This window comes from Mchenga conophoros, linkage group LG12 (genome assembly GCF_057382185.1).
Source record: "Mchenga conophoros isolate Kocher_MC1m ecotype Shallow Benthic linkage group LG12, M_conophoros_male_GT1.1, whole genome shotgun sequence".
In the NCBI taxonomy this organism is placed as follows: Eukaryota; Metazoa; Chordata; class Actinopteri; order Cichliformes; family Cichlidae; genus Mchenga; species Mchenga conophoros.
In genome coordinates, this window is record NC_140537.1 from 14,346,924 (window position 1) to 14,369,661 (window position 22,738).

At 43.4% G+C, this 22,738-nt stretch overlaps 2 protein-coding genes across 2 annotated transcripts; one reads left to right on the forward strand and one right to left on the reverse strand.

Annotated features, from left to right (window-relative positions):
* The first annotated feature begins 5,823 nt into the window (after positions 1–5,823).
* Positions 5,824–19,671, forward strand: snrnp200 (small nuclear ribonucleoprotein 200 (U5)). The gene is made up of 44 exons (XM_085293896.1): positions 5,824–6,128; positions 6,347–6,510; positions 7,380–7,551; positions 7,641–7,833; positions 7,930–7,985; positions 8,067–8,165; positions 8,274–8,426; positions 8,517–8,616; positions 8,704–8,840; positions 8,921–8,998; positions 9,117–9,290; positions 9,423–9,560; positions 9,646–9,801; positions 9,893–10,063; positions 10,150–10,343; positions 10,446–10,569; positions 11,369–11,518; positions 11,619–11,861; positions 11,956–12,144; positions 12,239–12,436; positions 12,528–12,680; positions 12,764–12,844; positions 13,008–13,091; positions 13,239–13,345; positions 13,429–13,547; positions 13,636–13,790; positions 13,991–14,180; positions 14,271–14,444; positions 14,572–14,732; positions 14,847–15,074; positions 15,178–15,369; positions 15,493–15,671; positions 15,775–15,926; positions 16,048–16,156; positions 16,267–16,375; positions 16,454–16,643; positions 16,730–16,894; positions 16,999–17,120; positions 17,220–17,363; positions 18,093–18,269; positions 18,360–18,520; positions 18,636–18,717; positions 18,811–18,903; positions 18,985–19,671. Exons 1-44 carry the CDS (start codon positions 6,084–6,086, stop codon positions 19,132–19,134), a joined length of 6,411 nt encoding a protein of 2,136 aa, XP_085150022.1. The 5' UTR covers positions 5,824–6,083; the 3' UTR covers positions 19,135–19,671.
* Positions 19,656–22,388, reverse strand: ciao1 (cytosolic iron-sulfur assembly component 1). Its single transcript, XM_085293899.1, has 7 exons — positions 21,967–22,388; positions 21,710–21,858; positions 21,506–21,617; positions 21,329–21,417; positions 21,032–21,233; positions 20,877–20,943; positions 19,656–20,101 (listed from the first exon to the last, which is right to left on the reverse strand). Exons 1-7 carry the CDS (start codon positions 22,103–22,105, stop codon positions 19,867–19,869), a joined length of 993 nt encoding a protein of 330 aa, XP_085150025.1. The 5' UTR covers positions 22,106–22,388; the 3' UTR covers positions 19,656–19,866.
* Between the last annotated feature and the right edge of the window lie 350 nt (positions 22,389–22,738).

A 22,738-nucleotide genomic window follows, 5' to 3' on the forward strand; every position in this document is an offset into this window, starting at 1 on the left:
GGCTGAGTGTGTGCTGATTCAGTGTCCCATTTTGCTTATTGTTTTTGGGGGTTTTTTTTTATTGCCGGTTTGATTAAACGTTAAGATAGAAAATGTGGCCAAAACAAGCAGGTTTTGGATGACTGTGCACAGGACAACTTGACTGAACGTGGCTGGATTATTTTCAGTCAGGACAAGACTAGAGTAGGAGCACCATTTCCCCCGTCATTAATTCCTAAACCGGGCTAACCTGACCTCAGGCCGAGGTCTGGGTCACACAGGAAGTATTAATCCCCAGATTGCGGAACACCGTGTAGGTAGGATGCTTATGAGCGTGTTTCAGGGACACTTCTCACACTCCTGTTTGGAGCCCCAGGGCGAAGGCAGTTCGCAGATGGCGTTAACGGGAGCAGCTGCTCAGACAGCTGAGGTGTCCTCATGTGGTGTTGCTGTGACAGAGGACCACAAAGATCACATTGTCTGGACACACAGCTAAAATGCGATGGATTTCCAACCTGAATCTTATGCCAGTGACAAAGCATTATTAATCACTGACCACATCTTCTGAACCCGATATGACAGAAGAGTGAGTACACCATGTAACTGATGCAGTGGAATCACACTACATTGCTAACGGTCTCTTTCCACTATCACACAGACTTAACCTATAATTTGTTTCACTGATGGATGCAGAACCTTATCTGTGTCATCCTCTCCCTATTTGTCTGTCATTGGGTGTGACCGAGGCCTCGGTGGCCTCAGAGACTCCGACTAGTGGAACGTGACAGATGCTGTAGCCAGATGTGCAAAGGCGATGGAAGTTATATGGGGCCACAAACAGGAACATACAGTACTCTCCTCTTTAAAGACAACAATCCAACCTTATAGAGCACTTTAAAAACAACATGGTTGACCAAAGTACTTTCCGGGAAAAAAAACAACAGTGAAACTTAGGTTAAGTTCATCTTATTCCTTTTCTTTTCACACACTTTCTACATTAAATCCTGACTGATTCTTGCAGCTCATAGTTGGGTCAAGATAACCTACATTAAACATGCACTCACTATCCGTTTTACATCCATCCACAGCAAAATGATATACATATATTGGGAACTTAGGAGTTTGAGGGGACTATGATAGAGTTGTCTGACAAGTCAGTGTCCCGGAGAAAGACAACTGCTCTCAGTGCTGCCACCTGGATGTGAGAGCTGTATAAGTGCAACCCACTTACCACACATTTTCAAAGCACTTGTGTATCCAATATGAATCACACAGCATCATTACATCATACCAAAACACATGTTTATGACTAACATGTACATAACAGTTGAATAAATGCCTTTATCGGCAAATGAGTCAAGTGCTTCAGGGAAAAGTAGTGAAATAAGCAAAAAAAAGAGAGAGAGGGAATCTTTTGAAAACCAGCATATCTTTTCATCAAAAACTCAACAGTGTGTTTAAAAAAATTGTATTAGGGCACTAAAAGCTTTACAAATATGTGGCTGTACAGTTAAAATGTATGTATGTCATTTTAGAAGAATATTGGTGGTTGATGGAAAGAAATGTTATGTGGGATGATAACAACCTCAGAGGTACCTGAAAATCCAACCTGGACAGCTCTTCATTAATCATTGTCATACCTACACAGAATTGTAATTTTTTTATATTTTGAAATATTACATTTTGGATGTTGTAGCTCACAGACTGTGGCCCACGCCGCTAATCATAGAGTTCACAGTGCAGCTGTACTTGTAATTATATTGTCCACAATGAGGCTCATCTTTCTCATTTAGCAATTTTAATTTAGATCAAAATGACAGTCAAAGACTAACAGATGAGTTCCTGAAGATCAGTTCTTGTACATGCTTCTTTTTGCACTTCATAAATCTGACGTTTATTTACACCAAGAAAACGTTTTGGATCTTGACCTCACACTGTTGAAGGTGCTGAACAATTACTCTTTAGAGTGGAGTGAACCGAAAGGACATCCACACTTTAACTCCACTCTTTACAGTGGACTCTCCTGTGTGGGGCTCAAAGCTTTATCTTGCATCAGCTCGTCATGCAGCTTAGAAAATAATGTACATGGGGGAAATAATTATTTGATCCTCACTTGAAATTGTAAGTTTGCTCATATGAACAGTCTCTAATTTTTATTGTAGCTCCGTTTTCAATTTTTTTAGATGAGAAGTATAGACACAAATCCCAAATCAAACATGGACTTATCCATTGTGAAATTGTTCACAAACTTGCTCTCTGATGGATGCATAAGGGGCAAGTCAGGGTTCAGTATCTTGCCCAAGGATGCTTTGACATGCAGACTGGAGGAGCCAGGGAATCGATCCTGCAGTTGACCTGCTCTAATTCCTGAACCACAGCCACCCTCACCTGCCCCCTATTTGTGGAGCTACCCGCTAACACACAGGACTAGAGATGTCCCAATCCTGGATCTATAATGTATGTAATCTATAATGTTTAAAGAAACATTTTAGTGAAAGCAAAGACTGATATGAATCACATTTAATAATTTCTTTTTCCCTATTTTGTGCCAGGGATACAAAGAAGTTTTCATTTAATAAAACTGCCTGGTCTATTTAAAAGTCTGTCGGTTCCTTGTCACGCTGTCACTGAACACTTAGCCACTGCCAAACTGATGTGACCAAACAAATAAACATCAGCCAGTGCCACAGGAAAGTGTCTCATCTGCAGATTGGTCTACAGCTAAGTTTGGCTGGTATAGTGATTCCACAGATAACTTTATGCAGAGATTCAGCATGAAAAGGGAGTGCAGAATTATTAGGCAAGTTGTATTTTTGAGGAATAATGTTATTATTGAACAACAACCATGTTCTCAATGAACCCAAAAAACTTAGTAATATCAAAGCTGAATGTTTTTGGAAATAGTTTTTAGTTTTAGCTATTTTAGGGGGATATCTGTGTGTGCAGGTGACTATTACTGTGCATAATTATTAGGCAACTCAACAAAAAACAAATATATACCCATTTCAATTATTTATTTTTACCAGTGAAACCAATATAACATCTCCACATTCACAAATATACATTTCTGACATTCAAAAACAAAACAAAAACAAATCAGCGACCAATATAGCCACCTTTCTTTGCAAGGACACTCAAAAGCCTGCCATCCATGCATTCTGTCAGTGTTTTGATCTGTTCACCATCAACATTGCGTGCAGCAGCAACCACAGCCTCCCAGACACTGTTCAGAGAGGTGTACTGTTTTCCCTCCTTGTAAATCTCACATTTGATGATGGACCACAGGTTCTCAATGGGGTTCAGATCAGGTGAACAAGGTGGCCATGTCATTAGTTTTTCTTCTTTTATACCCTTTCTTGCCAGCCACGCTGTGGAGTACTTGGACGCGTGTGATGGAGCATTGTCCTGCATGAAAATCATGTTTTTCTTGAACGATGCAGACTTCTTCCTGTACCACTGCTTGAAGAAGGTGTCTTCCAGAAACTGGCAGTAGGACTGGGAGTTGAGCTTGACTCCATCCTCAACTCGAAAAGGCCCCACAAGCTCATCTTTGATGATACCAGCCCAAACCAGTACTCCACTTGCTGGCGTCTGAGTCGGACTGGAGCTCTCTGCCCTTTACCAATCCAGCCACGGGCCCATCCATCTGGCCCATCAAGACTCACTCTCATTTCATCAGTCCATAAAACCTTAGAAAAACCAGTCTTGAGATATTTCTTGGCCCAGTCTTGACGTTTCAGCTTGTGTGTCTTGTTCAGTGGTGGTCGTCTTTCAGCCTTTCTTACCTTGGCCATGTCTCTGAGTATTGCACACCTTGTGCTTTTGGGCACTCCAGTGATGTTGCAGCTCTGAAATATGACCAAACTGGTGGCAAGTGGCATCTTGGCAGCTGCACGCTTGACTTTTCTCAGTTCATGGGCAGTTATTTTGCGCCTTGGTTTTTCCACACGCTTCTTGCGACCCTGTTGACTATTTTGAATGAAACGCTTGATTGTTCGATGATCACGCTTCAGAAGCTTTGCAATTTTGAGACTGCTGCATCCCTCTGCAAGACATCTCACTATTTTTGACTTTTCTGAGCCTGTCAAGTCCTTCTTTTGACCCATTTTGCCAAAGGAAAGGACGTTGCCTAATAATTATGCACACCTGATATAGGGTGTTGATGTCATTAGACCACACCCCTTCTCATTACAGAGATGCACATCACCTAATATGCTTAATTGGTAGTAGGCTTTCGAGCCAATACAGCTTGGAGTAAGACAACATGCATGAAGAGGATGATGTGGACAAAATACTCATTTGCCTAATAATTCTGCACTCCCTGTACAGTAGTATGGTATTTATCAATGGGCTATCACATTAAGTAGTACTATACTGTGCAAGTGGTGGTACAGATGTCTACTATGGTAAATCAGTATCTGATACACAATAGCAGTAATAATAATAATAATTACTAGTAGTTTTAGTAGTGATAGTGAGAAGGACATTATTTTAGTAGTATTAACACTACATGACTCTTATGAAATGATTCCAGTTTTACAGGATGTAAGCATGATAGACAATATAATGAAGTTAGCGCAAAAAGTGTGTTTGTCTCTCTGTTGTTAAAATGAGTCTTAGCAATAAGTCTTATATCAATAGAAGGCCTGTTTATTTCTCCTTAAATGGTGTCACATTTGCAAGGAAAATGTATTTGTGGGTTGAGGATCAGAGTTGAGCATGTGGGTTCCACCCATGAAAAACTTGCCAAATCATCTCCGCCAGTGCCAAACAATGTACTCTGTTGTGGGATGGTGTCTCATTCTTCAACCAGCATTTGTTGCAAGTTAGGCATTTGTGGTTGTGTTGGTCATTTTGGCATGAAGAGAGCACCCAAAGCTGATCCCACAAGTGTTCAATGGGGCTGATCTCAGGACTGCAGGCAGGCCATTCCATCCTTTCCACTCCCAAATTCTCGAGGCAATCTCTGATAATGGCAAGGGTTGTCATCTTGGAGTTTGATCCCAGACTGTGGAGATATACTGGTTACGTAATCTCATCTTAATATCTCTATGATGATTGCCTTTATGATGATAGGTCTGTTACGCTATCCTGCAGAAATGAGCATAGCAGTGACTTTAAATCTATGAAGTGGCACTGGCAGAATCTGGACTCATCGCTGAACAGAACATTCCTGCACGTGTCGCTGACATCAGCGCAAACAGGCCTAATGGTGAAGGGCAGTCATGGGATCCTCCCGGCAGCACTATGAGACCAGAGATTGCCTGTCTTCTGATTTTCTGAGTAAAGTGCTGTCGGCCATATTCTCCTGCAAACCATGACGGCAAATCTAAAGAATAGCGCCAACAGTTCCTAAGTGCTACAACAAAATTGTCTTGTGCCGTCGTCTTCTTCAGATGCCCACTTCTTTGCCTGTTTCTGACATCCTCCATTATATGGAACTTGGCCTTCAATTTGGAGATGGTACAAGAACTCACTCCAGATAATGCTACAACTAGGACACCAGCTTAAAGTTGCCCTATGGCACAGGCCCTATCCAGATCAGTCAAATGTGCCATGCTTGGAGCAGACACCAACTGAAACTGACTGCTGTAACAGGGTCCATGCTCACAGGTGGTGCTAATCAGCGTCTGACTGTCAACACCTGATTCTGGGGTACCAGATGCTAAAGCTAAAAAAGCTAAAGAAAGAAAGAAAGAAAGAAAGAAAGAAAAAAGCTGTTAGCAGAGGAGATTTGGCAAGTTTACATAAGTTTATATACCTATGAATACACCAAACAATAGGACATCGAAACGAAATAAACTTAGCCTGCAGGGGGCGCTGCTCCTTTGCCTCGCTGATCCTGCGCTGACCTTTGACAGCGGAAGAGGAAGAGCGCGGCTTGTTGTGCGCTCGTGTTAGCGGTGCTATTGTAACGTATGGGAAACGCATTTTGTTGTATGAAACTCGGACTTTTCAAAAACTGGCTAATGCTACAAGTTTAATCAGTGCACTCATGTTCACAGCGTCTCTTTAAGCAGGCAGAGTGAGGTCGACTCTGTGGATAATAACAGTCAGTTAGCCGTTTCACAAAGTGCGCTAAAACCTGAGGGAAAACCAGCACCATGGCGGATGTTACTGCTCGAAGCTTGCAGTACGAGTACAAAGCGGTGAGTGTATTTAGAGTGAGACAAAAAAATAAAAACAAAATCAGAGGCAGCGGTCGATATTCTGTAAAGTTATCAGGAAAGGTGTTTGGATTGTACTGTTTTTAATTGATATTTCTCCTTGTTTAGCTAGCCGTAGTGCTAACTAGCACTTACTTTAGCCTGTTGCAGCGCAGACTGATGTGTCTCATAATCACACTGTTTTTATGCCGAACTCTTAGAACTCTAACTTGGTGCTTCAAGCCGATCGCTCTCTGATCGACCGCACCCGGAGAGATGAGCCCACCGGTGAGGTGCTGTCCTTGGTCGGGAAGCTGGAGGGGACCAAGATGGGTGACAAGGCCCAGAGGACCAAACCTCAGAGGCTGGAGGAGAGACGAGAAAAGTCAGTGCATACAGCTACATATATTGTTCATGTGAAGTTAAAGCAATACATAATTTATATACACTACCGGCCACTTTGAAGTTCCTTTTCCCATTGTCATTAATGCAAATGTGCAATAGCTAATTACATGCCAGCATTTAAGCAATAAGGCATAGTCAACCTGCATATCAGAATGAAGAAGAAAGGTGGGGTGACTTTGAACATGTCTGAGTATGCAGAAAAGCATCTCTGAATGCACAACATATATGGATGGTATTATTTGGGATAAACAACATGAAAGCAAGACTGCTGATGGTCTAATAGTGTAGGGAATCTTTTTGTTTAAGTATCCCATTATAATTGCAGTGTACCTTAATCTGACAGCTGTTTATAGCAGGATAACGCACTATGTCACAAAGCTCAAATAGTCTTAAACTGGTTTCTTAAACATGTCAGTCCAATAGAGCACCTCTGGGATGTGGAGGAACAGGAGATTTGCATTATGGATGATGTATAGTTGTCCAATCTGCAGCTACTGTGCGATGCTGTCATGTCAGTGTGGCCCCAACTCTCTGAGAAATATTGGCTTTAACTTGTTGAATCTATAGTTTGAAGGCAAAACTGGTTGATTTAAAACAAAACAAAACAATCCGGTATTAAAAATCACTTCATTAGTTCCACGTGACAACTTAAGCATGGGGAAGAATAGCTGTCAAGTTTGATGTGTCTTCAAGGCCATTCTCAAGAAAAAAGAGAAAAAGTGAACATATGTGACATGCCTTGGAAGATGTTTGCCACTCAAATGGCCAAACATGGCTCTGCTGTTAACATATGATCTTTTTTTTTTTTTTTGTTAATCTTTTTTTTAAATTATTATTATTTTTATTCAGGAGAAGAAAAAGAGATGAAGACAGACACGACATTAACAAAATGAAGGGCTTTACCCTTCTATCTGAAGGCATTGATGAGATGGTGGGCATTGTGTACAAACCAAAAACCAAAGAGACCAGAGAAACATATGAAGTGTTACTGAGCTTCATCCATGCTGCTTTGGGAGATCAGGTCAGCGAACGCCACAACTGCTTTCTTGAAATATTCTGTTTCTGTTACATCTTGCGTGTTTTACTCACTATCTCATTACATTTTTACAGCCGCGTGATATTCTCTGTGGAGCAGCTGATGAAGTTCTGGCTGTGCTCAAGAATGACAAAATGAGGGACAAAGAGAGGCGACGGGAAGTAGAGCAGCTTCTCGGACCTGCTGATGACACGCGCTACCACGTCTTAGTCAATCTGGGCAAAAAGATCACAGACTACGGGGGGGACAAAGACTTGCAGAATATGGGTAAGCACGTTCAAAGTAACTGTGAAATGAAAACTGTACAAGATCCATCAGTTTTCCCTAAAAATATTCATTATGTGCGGTATTTTCTATCCACAGATGACAACATTGACGAGACATATGGTGTCAATGTTCAGTTTGAATCTGATGAGGAGGTGAGGCTTGCGGCTCTTAAGATTTACAGCTGAGCACATTGATGAGTTTGTGTCACTGACTTTTCCTGTCTTAACATACAGGAAGTTGATGAAGACCAGTATGGCGAGGTACGAGATGAACACTCAGATGAAGACAGTGAAGGAGTGGAGGCAGCTGTGGATTCCACTCTCTCAGCTAATGTAAGTTTCCATTAATGGCATTACTGTATTAAGCCCATGTTTGTATTTAGTCTTTGTGAGATATTGCAACTATGCTGCACAGTAACTAATAAATTACCTTTCACTTAGCTCGGTGGTGCGGGTGACGTGATGACAGTGAAGAAGAAAGATTTACATCCTCGAGACATCGACGCCTTTTGGCTCCAGCGTCAGCTCAGCCGGTTCTACGATGACGCCATTGTCTCACAAAAAAAGGCAGATGAGGTCTTAGAAATCCTCAAGGTAGGTTTGTGACGTTCCCTGTGCTTTTGTTTGTTTAGAGCAGGTAAGTTTGTATTTGTCAACATCATTCTTTCGTCTCTTATTTTACAGACCGCCAGTGACGACAGAGAATGTGAAAACCAGCTGGTGTTGCTGCTCGGCTTCAACACCTTTGATTTCATTAAAATCCTGCGTCAGCATCGTCGCATGAGTAAGTCTGCTTTGTTGAGTGAAACTGTTACAGAGCTAATGTCTTTGAAAATGTACTGATTTCTTTCTCTTCCCCCTTGACACACAGTCCAGTACTGTACCATGCTGGCAAGTGCTCAGAGTGAGGCAGAAAAGGAGCGCATCATAGGAAAGATGGAGTCTGATCAGGAGCTATCAAAGATTCTCTACCAGCTGCAAGAGACGGAGAAGGAGGATATTATTCGAGTAAGGAGGCTTGATTGTGAGATTATGTGAACTCTTTGTGAGTCTCAGTTTGTCACATTATTTATTTTTGTGTCCTTTAGGAAGAGCGGTCTCGCAGAGAGAGAGTGAGGAAGTCCCGTGTTGATGACTTGGAAGCAATGGACATAGACCATGGAGAGGTATATAACACTTTCAGTATATTAAGTACAAATCATCCTGTCAGGAACATTACTTGTTGTCAGTTTTCTTTTAGACATTTCTAAACGGCATAGGAAAATTGTCCTTTCTGTCCTACAGTCAGTGGCCCCTCGACAGCTGCTAGACCTTGACGACCTGACTTTCAGTCAGGGGAGCCATTTCATGGCCAACAAGCGTTGCCAGCTGCCAGATGGCTCTTTTCGTAAACAGCGCAAGGGCTATGAAGAAGTCCACGTACCTGCCCTCAAACCTAAACCCTTTGCTGAAGATGAGGTTTGTCAGTTATGTTTCTTCATGGGAGCATTTTAATTGTCCAACTGAGCAGCAGCTGAGGAAAAATAATAGTAATAAGTAGCATATAACTGTGTTAGGATCCTACAGTCAGCACTGTTTTTGTGTCATCAGGTACTTGTTCCCATTGAGAAGTTGCCCAAGTATGCCCAGGCTGGATTTGAAGGCTTTAAAACCCTGAATCGCATTCAGAGCAAGCTGTTCAAGACCACCATGGAGACAGATGAGAACCTGCTAGTCTGTGCTCCAACGGTGAGCACGCTTTGTTAAAGCCAAAAGTGTGTCAGTACTTTGCCCCAGCTGGATTTTGTCTAATGAGTTTGTGTTGTGCACACAGGGAGCCGGTAAGACCAATGTCGCCCTGATGGCAATGCTGAGAGAAATTGGAAAGCACATCAACATTGATGGAACAATTAATGTGGACGACTTCAAAATCATCTACATAGCCCCCATGCGCTCTCTAGTACAGGAGATGGTGGGAAGTTTTAGTAAGGTGAGCCTTGTCTGTCCTGCGCGGCTTTCTTTGCATACTTGACCATCATCAGGGAGCACAAACCTGAAAACCTTTTCCATCCTTTTCCCAGCGTTTGGCAAGTTATGGCATCATAGTGTCCGAGCTGACGGGAGACCACCAGCTCTGTAAAGAGGAGATTAATGCCACTCAGATCATTGTCTGCACTCCAGAGAAATGGGACATCATCACTCGTAAAGGTGGTGAACGTACCTACACCCAGCTAGTGCGCCTCATTATCATAGTAAGTGAACAGTTTTGTCACTAAAAAGAGCAAATGTGCTAGTTGACTTGACTTTTAATGATGAACAATTTAATGTGGGTGTTCAGGATGAAATCCATCTGCTGCACGATGACCGTGGACCTGTGCTGGAATCTTTGGTGGCGAGGACCATCCGCAACGTGGAGCTGACCCAGGAGGATGTGCGTCTGCTGGGCCTCAGCGCCACACTGCCAAACTATGAAGACGTGGCTACCTGCCTGCGTGTCGATCCTGCCAAAGGGCTCTTCTACTTTGACAACAGGTGTGGTGCTTAAGCAAAAAAAAAGTTTTTATGATGATTTCTATGAACAGCTGTTTGTTTTCTCTTCCTTATTGCTTATTACTGTACCGCTTTTCTCTATAGTTTCCGTCCCGTGCCCCTGGAGCAGACTTATGTTGGTATCACCGAGAAGAAGGCCATCAAGCGTTTCCAGATCATGAATGAGATTGTCTATGAAAAGATAATGGAGCATGCTGGAAAGAACCAAGTGAGTCCTGTTTGACTTGTTCTTCCAAAGTGATATAATTCGGTGACCTGAATTAGCCAAGCGTCATCTCAGATGTGTCTGCTAAAATATGTTTTACTGCCAACTGAGCTTTGTAAATGCTACTGACCTCATTTTAATTAGACACCTCTTTATTTTTTTCCTATTCATTTATTTATTTTTGCTGGATAAGCACAAACTTAGATTTTTGAAACCGGGGACTCCTAACACTGTCTTCTCAGTCACAGTCTGCACTTCGCCTCTATCGTATAAACCTCTTCTGCAAGAAAACCACAACTCCTGTTTTTGTTTTTTATCATTTTTGCCCTCCAGTGAAAAACAAGACATTTGACATTGTGCTGCTTTCATTGTTGTTACTATGTGGCTTATGTTATAAATTGATCCCACACTCATGTTTCCATATCCATGCATTTTACATCTGCCCTAAAAAGCGACAGTTCACTCACTGTTAAGTGATCAGTATATCAAGATAAAGGAAAGAGGTGAAGCCCAACAAAATATCAAGAGGAAGTAGATTTCCATAGATAAACCTGCAGGTTACTACTCTCTGTAACTCTCCTCTCTGGCTCCCAGAGGTGGAGGGTCGAGGTCCCTCTAAACCCGGGCCTCCTTTCAGCCCTGTGTCCACACAGACCTTTCCAGTGTGTAGGTGCTCTTGTGTGTTTACACACAGGGAACTCACAGGTTTTGAATGCAACTTCTTACTTCAGTGTTGTTTCTCTAAAAAATCTACAGCACTGCGTTACCAAATCTGAAAGCCTTACTTTTTTCCTCCCATCAGGTTCTAGTGTTTGTCCATTCCAGGAAGGAGACAGGGAAAACTGCCAGGGCCATAAGGGACATGTGCCTGGAGAAGGACACTCTGGGTCTTTTCCTCCGAGAGGGTTCTGCATCTACTGAAGTGTTGAGAACTGAGGCGGAGCAGTGCAAGGTGAGCAAATGTCATTAACTGGAAACGTTTTTTTAAAACTCTTGTGTGGTAAATGCTTTTAATACCAGAACTGAGTGCTAAATTTAACCTTCTTATGCAGAACCTAGAGCTGAAGGATTTGCTCCCATACGGCTTTGCAATCCACCACGCTGGTATGACCAGAGTCGACCGTACGCTGGTGGAGGATTTGTTTGCCGATCGACATATCCAGGTTCTGGTGTCTACAGCTACTTTGGCTTGGGGTGTCAATCTGCCTGCACATACTGTCATCATCAAAGGGACCCAAGTGTACAGCCCAGAGAAAGGCAGATGGACTGAACTGGGTGCCCTGGACATTTTACAGGTCAGCCCATCCTTTCTTGTTATCAAACATAGTAACGGCTGCTTTAGTTTGCAGCTTCACTAACTCTATTTATCGAAAATGTGTTTGATTCCAGATGCTTGGTCGAGCTGGCCGTCCTCAGTATGACACCAAAGGAGAGGGAATCCTGATCACGTCTCACGGAGAGCTGCAGTATTATCTGTCCCTGCTGAACCAGCAGCTGCCCATTGAGAGTCAGATGGTGGGCAAACTGGCTGACATGCTCAATGCAGAGATAGTACTGGGAAATGTGCAGAATGTAAAGGTGAGTGTCCTGAAATGTACATGTAGCTATTTAAGACAGAAGGATCTAATTTTCCTCATTGCTTTAAGTTTCAATTTCTCAAATTTGTTATTAGGATGCTGTGAACTGGCTTGGCTACACGTATCTCTATGTGCGCATGCTTCGCAACCCCACCCTGTATGGTGTTTCTCACGACGACCGGAGTACAGACCCCCTGCTGGAGAGGCGCAGGATGGACTTGGTGCACACAGCAGCCAACATCCTGGACAAGAACAGTCTCATCAAATATGACAAGAGGACCGGCAGCTTCCAGGTATGCACATCTCAGCTGAGTGTTGGTCGTTTTATTCTTGGTTGTAGATATACTGATTAGAAGCTTCACTTTTTTGTCTCTTCACCCAAAGGTTACAGACCTGGGCCGCATTGCCAGTCACTTCTACATCACCCACGACTCAATCCAAACCTACAACCAGCTGCTGAAACCGACGCTCAGCGAGATCGAACTCTTCCGAGTGTTCTCACTGTCCTCAGAGTTCAGGAACATCACAGTGAGAGAGGTATGCTGACCCCCCACACAGCAACGATGGTTTAAATATTAGATCTAAAATGAAGAAAAGCAACATACAGCTTTATCTTGTAGGAAGAAAAACTGGAGCTTCAAAAGTTACTGGAAAGAGTTCCTATCCCTGTGAAGGAAAGCATTGAGGAGCCCAGTGCGAAGGTAAAGACAACCAGTGATGGTGTTTATGAAACGCAAAATATGATCTGCTTGGTTTCCAGAAAATGCACACTGTGCTTTTATAAAGAGAAACATTACTTAACATTTGGAGTGGTTTGCAAATTGCAGTAAATAATATTTCGTGTGCTTTGTGTTCTCATTTCAGATCAACGTGCTGCTCCAGGCATACATCTCTCAGCTGAAGCTCGAAGGCTTTGCTCTCATGGCTGATATGGTGTATGTAACACAGGTACAGAAACGGCGTACTTCCGTTATTGATTTACTTTTCCATGTTTCCCTATATGCTTATTTAAATTTTTTATTTCATTTTAGCTTGAAGGAAAAGTCCCAGGCTTGATATAATTCATAGAAATTTCCTTGTATATTCTTCCTGCAGAGTGCTGGGCGATTGATGCGGGCCATATTTGAGATTGTGCTAAGCAGAGGCTGGGCTCAGCTCACAGACAAGACCTTGAATCTCTGCAAGATGATCGATAAGAGAATGTAAGCTCTTTCTTCACTCCTAGATTAACACTGCCTTTGCTTGGTCAAAGCTACAGGCATCTGATACTCTGTCCTCTGTGCAGGTGGCAGTCCATGTCTCCTCTGCGTCAGTTCAAGAAGCTGCCAGAGGAAGTGATCAAGAAGATTGAGAAGAAAAACTTCCCATTTGAGCGACTCTACGACCTGAACCACAACGAGATTGGTGAGTTTCCTTCCTCTGTGTTACGGTTTCTGAATTTTTTCCTCAGCCTGGAGAGTAATTAAAAACCTCCTGGATGTTTGGTTTCTAGGTGAACTGATCCGAATGCCAAAGATGGGGAAGACTATTCACAAATATGTCCACCAGTTCCCCAAGCTGGACTTGGCCGTTCATGTGCAGCCCATCACTCGCTCCACACTCAAAGTGGAGCTTACAGTCACACCCGACTTCCAGTGGGATGACAAGGTCAGGACTTAGATCTATAATGGGATGCTAATCAGACAGTTTTTCCAATACTGTTGTACTCCGGGGGGGGGGGCAAAATCAGGGTATTGGTCCCAGTATGTTGACTGCACCCTTAATCCCTGAAAAAAATGATCAGCCCAGAGAACACACTGAACTCTCTTTTTTCTATACTCCTGACTTACTTTCGTTTTCCTGTTTAGATTCACGGGTCGTCTGAGGCTTTCTGGATCCTTGTTGAGGACGTGGACAGTGAGGTCATCCTCCACCATGAGTATTTCCTCCTCAAAGCCAAGTACGCCCAGGACGAGCATCTTGTGACTTTCTTTGTCCCGGTGTTCGAGCCTCTTCCACCGCAGTACTTCATCCGTGTGGTCTCAGACCGCTGGCTGTGTAAGTGCTTTGATTAAAAAGTGTCATAGCTTCACATCACAATCATGTCAGCATTTTAATTCATGTTTGTTTCTTTTGTTTTTCCCCAAGCCTGCGAGACTCAACTCCCAGTATCTTTCCGTCACCTTATCCTACCAGAGAAGTACCCCCCACCCACTGAGCTGCTGGACCTGCAGCCTCTTCCTGTCACTGCCCTCAGGAACTCTGCCTTTGAGGCGCTCTACCAGAACAAGTTCCCCTTCTTCAACCCCATTCAGACACAAGGTAGAGACTACATGCTGTTCTCCTTAATCCAATTTCATCGTCATTTAAAAGTTGCTTCCCCGTTAGGAACAGTGGTCTGTTTTCACAAAATTTTCTTCACTCATTTTTTTTACTTTTACTCCCGCAGTCTTCAATGCTGTGTACAACAGTGATGATAACGTGTTTGTGGGAGCTCCCACCGGCAGTGGAAAGACCATCTGTGCAGAGTTTGCCATTCTGAGAATGCTGCTGCACAATGCAGAAGGTCGCTGTGTCTACATCACCCCAATGGAAGCACTGGCTGAACAGGTCTGAATTAAATTAGATTTTGGAGCGCACCTATGAAAACTGGCAAACTGTTTTTCTTCCAGCTTGATTCTGTTAGATCTAAAACTGACATGAGTGTGGTTATCCTTGTCTCAGGTGTTTATTGACTGGCACCAGAAGTTCCAGGACATCCTGGACAAGAAAGTTGTGTTGCTGACAGGAGAGACTAGTACTGATCTGAAGCTCCTGGGAAAAGGTGACATTATTATCAGTACCCCTGATAAATGGGACATCCTGTCTCGTCGTTGGAAGCAGAGGAAGAACGTCCAGAACGTCAGCCTTTTCATTGTGGATGAGACGCACCTTATCGGAGGCGAAAATGGAGTAAGAACAGAATACGACTTGCTGCTGTGTGTGTGTGTGTGTGTGTGTGTGTGTGTGTGTGTTGTGTTGTGTTGTGTTAATGGATTTTGTTTCTTGTCATCAGCCTGTGTTGGAGGTCATCTGCTCCAGGATGAGATACATCTCTTCCCAGATTGAGCGTCCCATCCGTATCGTGGCCCTCAGCTCATCTTTGTCCAACGCCAAAGATGTGGCCCACTGGCTGGGCTGCAGCACCACAGCCACATTCAACTTCCATCCCAATGTCAGACCCGTGCCTCTGGAGCTGCACATCCAGGTCTGTAAACAGCATGTTAGTCAACAAAAAGAGAAATGTATTTCTTAAATTGATCAGTGCTCACAGCCAAGAAAGTACCTGTCAGGTTTCTGATTGGCTGTCAATCTTTTACTGTTTTTCTAGGGTTTCAATGTGAGTCATACTCAGACTCGCCTGCTGTCCATGGCGAAGCCGGTCTATCACGCCATCATGAAGCACTCTCCCTCGAAGCCAGCCGTGGTTTTCGTCCCATCCCGCAGGCAGACTCGCCTCACAGCGATTGACATTCTCACTTTCTGTGCTGCTGATGTGGTTCCTCAGAGGTCAGTCAGCACGTCGAGATTTTCACCTTAGACAAATTCATGGAAATGATGCCAGCATCACATCTTCACACTGTGGTCAAAGAGTAAATGTCTGTCTCTGCAGGTTCCTGCATTGTGCTGAGAAAGACCTGGCTCCATTCCTGGAGAAAATAAATGATTCTACTCTGAAAGAGACTCTGGCCAACGGCGTGGGATACTTGCACGAGGGCCTCTCTGCAACTGAACGCAGAATAGTGGAGCAGCTCTTCAACTCAGGTATGACTCACTTCTGCTGCACTTTGTGCTGGACAGGTAGGTGGTTTTTAGAAAAGGGGAAAAAACAAAATTGAGACTAATTTTTTATTCATTTTTTCCTTCTCTTCTTCTGCTTTGACAGGTGCTGTTCAGGTCGTCGTGTCCTCTCGTTCACTGTGCTGGGGCATCAACATCTCAGCACACCTTGTCATCGTCATGGACACCCAGTACTACAATGGCAAAATTCACGCGTAAGGCATCTTCTGTTTATACTGGCTTTTTTTTTGTTATATGAAACATATTTAATGAAGGTTAGTATGTACTCTGCTGGTGATATTGACTTTTTGCTTTCTTCTATCAGATATGTGGATTATCCCATATATGATGTCCTCCAGATGGTGGGCAAGGCAAACAGGCCAATGCTGGATGATGAGGGGCGCTGTGTAATCATGTGTCAAGGCTCTAAGAAGGTAGACAGACCTCAGTCACTTCTGGCTTTGAAACAATGACTGTACAACAGAACAAACCACTTTGTTTTTTCTTGATAGGATTTCTTCAAGAAGTTCCTGTACGAGCCGCTGCCGGTGGAGTCTCACTTGGATCATTGTCTCCACGACCATTTCAATGCTGAGATCGTCACCAAGACAATAGAGAACAAGCAGGATGCTGTCGACTACCTGACATGGACATTCCTTTACCGCCGTATGACCCAGAACCCCAACTACTACAACCTGCAAGGTGAGTCCCGTCCTTCAAAGGGAATAACCGACTTATACTTCGGATGTTGGGACCATGTTGAGCTGTGGCTTCTGTCCTCCTGACAGGCATGTCACATCGCCACCTGTCTGACCACCTGTCTGAGCTGGTGGAGAACACATTACACGACCTGGAGCAGTCCAAGTGCATCAGCATCGAGGATGAGCTGGATGTAGCACCACTCAATTTGGGCATGATTGCTGCCTACTATTACATCAACTACACCACCATCGGTTTGTGCTTGCACTTCCTGGATTTTTTGTATTTGTGTCATCATTCCTTCACGTATGTGTTCAACTCAAGCCTAACTGTGGTGCTTTGCTCTTGTGTCGTACAGAGCTCTTCAGCATGTCACTGAACGCCAAGACAAAGATCCGCGGCTTAATTGAGATCATCTCCAATGCTGCCGAGTATAAGAACATTCCCATCAGACACCACGAGGATGCACTTCTCCGACAGGTAAAGAAAGTGACGAGACTCAAAGAGAGCAGCATTAACACATCTGCAAAAAGACACCAAGATGAAATAACACACTTTTATGTGCTCTTTGCATTTCAGCTTGCACAGAAAGTGCCCCACAAGCTGAACAACCCGAAGTTCAATGACCCCCACGTGAAGACTAACCTGCTGCTGCAAGCCCATCTCTCCAGGATGCAGCTGAGCGCTGAGCTCCAGTCAGACACCGAGGAGATCCTCAGCAAGGTCCAGTTTTTTCTCTGTAAAGCCTAACAGTTATGTTTCTGGATTTTTATCCATCTATATGTTTTTGAACAAGCTATTACTTGCACAAAAAGCACACATATAAACAAAATGTGTCTTAAAAAGAATGAACAAAATCGCCAGACCAGTTACACACATCCAAAAAGACAACAAACAAACAAGGAAATGAGCAAGCTTCCATATTTGATACATAGGAAAGAAATTGCTGCCAGGTTTCAAAAAACAGTTAGGCTGATGTTTTAGTAAAACAGTTGTAAAACATACATGATGTCCTAAATCCACTGTACATGTGATGGAGGTGAGGAGTCCTCTTACTGTAGGATGAGCCTTCTTATCACATGAACAAAAGACGGCTTGTACCCTGTTCAGATTCACATTTCAAGGGCTTACACCAAAACATTGCTGTAATAGATTTTAGAAAGCATTTAAAAATTAGACAGGTAAATTTGTTAATTTTGGATTTGACTGAAATATATGACAAAGGCCCAAAAAGACTTTAGAATGATCCCATAGGGAGTGGGTTAGATCATGAGATCACTGTAAATCAGTGATTCCCAAAGTGAGTGCCGTGAGTGAAATTCAGTTTTAATTCATTTCAATTTTACTTACATAAACGCCAAATCACAACAGCAGTCGCCTCAAGATGCTTTATATTGGAAGGTATATTTGTACACTTAAAGAATATGTGTGTGTGTGTTGTCTTTTTTGTAGGCTGTCCGACTGATTCAGGCGTGCGTTGATGTGCTGTCCAGCAACGGTTGGCTGAGTCCTGCACTGGCTGCTATGGAGCTGGCTCAGATGGTCACTCAGGCCATGTGGTCCAAGGACTCGTACCTCAAACAGCTGCCATTCTTCACCTCTGAGCACATCAAGCGCTGCACAGAAAAGGTAAAATGATCCTAGGAAAGTCTGACTCTCACTTTAGTGTAGATGAATCTCATGCTGATTGAACGTGCTTCCGTTTCCTTTGCTCATAAGGGAGTGGAGAGCATCTTTGACATAATGGAAATGGAGGATGAAGACAGAAGCGCGTTGCTGCAGCTCTCGGATGCCCAGATGGCCGACGTGGCTCGCTTCTGTAACCGCTACCCCAACATCGAGCTGTCGTACGAAGTGGCAGAGAAGGACAGTGTCAAGAGGTACGTGTACAGTCTGGCAGCAGCACTTTTCGCTGCGTTTCCTGGAAATGAAAAATTACATTACAAAATTGCACAGATGGGTGGGAAATTGATCTCTTTCCATATTTATTCACAGTGGCAGTCCAGTTCTGGTTCAGGTTCAGCTGGAGAGAGAGGAGGAGGTAACGGGTCCAGTCATTGCACCGCTCTTTCCCCAGGTTAGTACTTTTCAAACATCTTCATGACGTATATATTTCTTTAATTTTCACCTTAATGACCAACTCTTGTGGAAATACTTGTCATTGTTATAGAAACGTGAGGAGGGCTGGTGGGTGGTGATCGGAGACCCCAAGTCTAACAGCCTGATCTCTATCAAGAGGCTGACTCTTCAGCAGAAAGCAAAGGTCAGTGAGTCATCTTGTAATAGCCAGAAATTATGTTTTAACCACCAGAGGCCTCACTTAGTTTATGTCCCTCCACCGCAGGTCAAGCTGGACTTTGTTGCCCCAGCGATGGGCATCCACAACTACACCTTGTACTTCATGAGTGACGCATATATGGGCTGTGACCAGGAGTACAAGTTCAGCATAGATGTAAAGGAGGCTGACAGTGATGGAGACAGCGACTCGGACTAATCAGAGACTTGATTATTTTCTTCAGCGGTTCTCTGATAGATTGGGATCAGTAGTTTTCTTTTTTTGCTGTAGATATCCAACCTGATTGACATTTCTTTACTTTGACTCTGCCATTACCATCTCTGCTCTTGTGAAAATAATGTTTGTTTTCAGTTGCTTCTTAGTTAAGTCCTCTAAATGATGCCAGTCCAAGAATATAGTGTACAGGATCTGTTTGTCCACATGTAGTACAGATACATGGCTACCCAAGCCCCAGTCTGTTTTCAGTATAAGAAGTTTAACACTTTGTACTTTTGTGTCAGTTTTGGGATCTGACAAAAATGTAATTGGCCATTGTGGATTAAAGAAACACATAAATCCTGGGGATGGTGCATCCTTAAACCAGGTAGGGTGTTTAAAAACAACTGTCTGGTTATATTTTGGATTGAAATCATTTTATTATGAAATTTAATCCTTGGACTGGTTGAAGTGTTTTACTATGATGTGCTGTCTGAAATGCTTTTGCAATAAAAAGGAGAGGAAACATTTTTCACTTTATTTTATAGTTAAACATGTTATTTCTATTAATTCTCAGTGGCGCTGCTACTCAAAGCACATGAAGCAGTATTCTCAGCATGGACACAGATGAGCGCTGATGTCAAGCAGAATCCTGATGAGCTATAAAATAATGATCTGTGGTGAATGCCGCAGAAAGTTCCCAATTTAACACACAACTATGCACTCCAGGGATGTTCATTCCTCTTCTTGGAACTTCCAAATGGCGATTTCTCCGTTATCGCTGCACGAAGCCAGGAATCCCGCCTCCTTTGGGTTCCAGGACACACAGTTAACATCTTGGTTGTGAGCTCTGGCCACCTGAGCAGCCAGTGAGAATACCGGCTCCTCGGGATTGGCCGTCTCATCCTCCTTGAAAACTCGCACTGCGTCATCACCAGAGGCAGTTGCTAAAGCGCCAGTCAGCCGACACCTGCAGAAAGATTTGGGTTCACTGTGACGTCTAACAATGACAAATGCACATGGAGACCACATCTTTGGGATTTCTGGTGATCAATTAACCTCCACTTTATGTTTGCGCATAATTTCTGGACACAGAGCAACATATATTCCTCAAATGTAACCATACTGCATTGTTATGGAGAAATTACAAGTTGTGGAACAATTACCCCGTTGCTATTGCAAGTTGATCTTAAATGTGACGACCAGACTAAAGGTCAGTAAATTCAAGAACACATTCAGCTGAATTCTGTTTTCTTACACCCACCAATTCAAGTGCATAATCCTAACTACAGTTTTTGCCTCAAAAACTGCCATTAATCTGTAGCTACTGTACACAGATAGCAAAAGTTGGATCCATCCAAGTCTTTTTCTTATCTGGGTATGCTGCTGATTGTCAGGTGAGATGTGTGCTAATTTTTGTCTTATTGCACCCATCTGCTGGTAGCCCGCGTTTGTGAAAGGTTATAAAACATGTATGATCCTTTATATCTTTAGTCTGAAGGTGAAAACACAAATTGCCTCCACACCACATGAATGCCCCGTCCTTTAGCATACTATACATCTAGTTGAGAAGTTTATGAGAATGCATCAATTCGTTGGAAGATGTAATTACACACTAATAAATGTATATTTATCAGCACAATGGGGATTTTTTTTTCCATTAAATGACTTCAAACAATGACTGATTGCACCTTTAATGATTGACTGAAGCATTCCTACAAGAGTCTATTACAAATTTGTCTTACCAGGAGACATCATACACCGCTCGTCCATGGTACCCAGACAGAGTGCAAACACACTTCCACGACAAATCTTAAACAGGAGACCAGAAAAAACATACACATTACTGTCGATATTTTTATTACCACATTGATTTATGATAAAACTAATGCTGACTCACCCTGTCCACTTTCAGCTGGATACTCTCTCCAGATCTTCACAGTGCGGTCATCGCTGCACGAAGCCAGCCTCTGACCATCTGCATCAAAACACAAACTCCACACTGTGGACGTGTGTCCCTGTAAGGTGGCCCGGCACTCCCAGTCATCATCCTCTTCTTTGTAAAGGCAAATGTTGTTGTCATAGCTGGCTGAGGCCAGGAGCTGTACAATCACACGGTGAGTGCAGGGTCACGTGGTGTTACAACAGGAGATGGAAAAAAAAAACATTCATGTGGACAGATCCGAATGAGACCTACCTCCTGGGTCGGGTGCCAGACAACGTGCTTGACATCTTGCGTGTGAGAGTTCACAACTGTAACACATTCATACTCGTCTTCTTCATCCACTGCAGAGCAGGAAGAGACATGGTCAAGTTTAGAAACAGGCAATGGTGCAGATCAGTATGTGCAATTTAGGCGCTCTTTAACACAAACCTTCCCAAACCCAGACGCTCTTGTCTCGGCTACATGTGGCTAGAAGATTCCCTGAAGGGGCCCACGCCACGCACTTGACCTCGTTTTCGTGTCCTTCCAGCACAGTCAAACTCTAGGAGACAAAGCGTGGGTAACAATCTGCAGAGATGCAGCATTTCTAAGGCATGCCATTTAACACACTGAACAGGAGACCTGTCATCTGACCTCAAAGTCATCGTTCTTCTTTTTCCAGATGCAAGTGGTAGCATCAAAGCTGGCAGAGGCCAGATAATTCCCACATGGAGACCAAGCCACTTTCCTCACAGTGCGCTGGTGTCCATCCTGCAACACGTTCTTACATATCCAGGAGTCACCTGAAAAATGAGAGCCAGGTAGAGGGGTGAAGGATGTCAACTACTGTACTATAATGCTTATGCGACTGAGGCTGGGGGTGTCTGTGGTTCAGTTCACGGAGAGCTCACCTTCTTTCCCCCATATCCGGATGGTCTTGTCGCCCCCACATGAGGCCAGAAGCGTCCCGTTGGGGCTCCAGCTGACGAACCAGCAGCGGGAGTCCGGGTGTGCGCTCAACCTCTGAACCAGGGACAGAGCCTCCTTCATGGTCGAATTGGGGAAATACTTCCGAGTCGTTGTCACTGACACTTAGCCGAGAAACGAGACAGGAAATGGCCCGAAACACCAAAAGCAGACAGAGAGCAGCAGCAGCACTACGTAAACCCTAAACCACAGTCAACACCCAGGGCACGGATACAAAGAATTGCCGTATCTGCGCTAAACACAGCCTGTAACTAGCACCAAACAACAAAGTGCATAAGTTCACAACATCAGCGGTGACCAAAATGCCGCCATCTTTGCTTATATAGTCCCCGCGCTGCATTGTGGGTTGCAGTTTCGTGGTCTTTTTTTTTTTTTTTTTTTTTTTTACCGTCGGCAAATTTCACGTAAAAAACAATTACGTGAAATTTACGGTGCTTTATTTTATGTTGTATTTTATTGTATGTATTCTATTGATCTGAGGTTTTATCTTGTTTGTTCTTACCTAGCTTGCAAAGCACTTTGGTCAGACTTGTTTCTTTTAATTGTGCTATACATTTTTTGTCATCTCTTTTTATGATTTCCTATGAACTATTCACGCGAGCACGTTTATTTTGTTAATGTACAATGAGTGAGTTTAATAAAATAAAGACGAGAATTTTGTTATTGTATGATGACTTTCACTCCCATAGAAGGAGT

What these genes read in the sequence shown, in the direction of transcription:
- snrnp200 (XM_085293896.1), top strand. Translation starts at nt 6,084, where the DNA reads ATGGCGGATGTTACTGCTCGAAGCTTGCAGTACGAGTACAAAGCG. An exon ending in ATTCCACTCTCTCAGCTAAT is followed by an intron (nt 8,166 to 8,273) that starts GTAAGTTTCCAT and finishes CCTTTCACTTAG; the next exon opens with CTCGGTGGTGCGGGTGACGT. An exon ending in GTGCCCTGGACATTTTACAG is followed by an intron (nt 11,862 to 11,955) that starts GTCAGCCCATCC and finishes GTTTGATTCCAG; the next exon opens with ATGCTTGGTCGAGCTGGCCG.
- ciao1 (XM_085293899.1), bottom strand. Translation starts at nt 22,105, where the DNA reads ATGAAGGAGGCTCTGTCCCTGGTTCAGAGGTTGAGCGCACACCCGGAC. An exon ending in AGAAGAACGATGACTTTGAG is followed by an intron (nt 21,618 to 21,709) that starts GTCAGATGACAG and finishes TTTGTCTCCTAG; the next exon opens with AGTTTGACTGTGCTGGAAGG. An exon ending in GCGGTGTATGATGTCTCCTG is followed by an intron (nt 20,102 to 20,876) that starts GTAAGACAAATT and finishes ATCTTTCTGCAG; the next exon opens with GTGTCGGCTGACTGGCGCTT.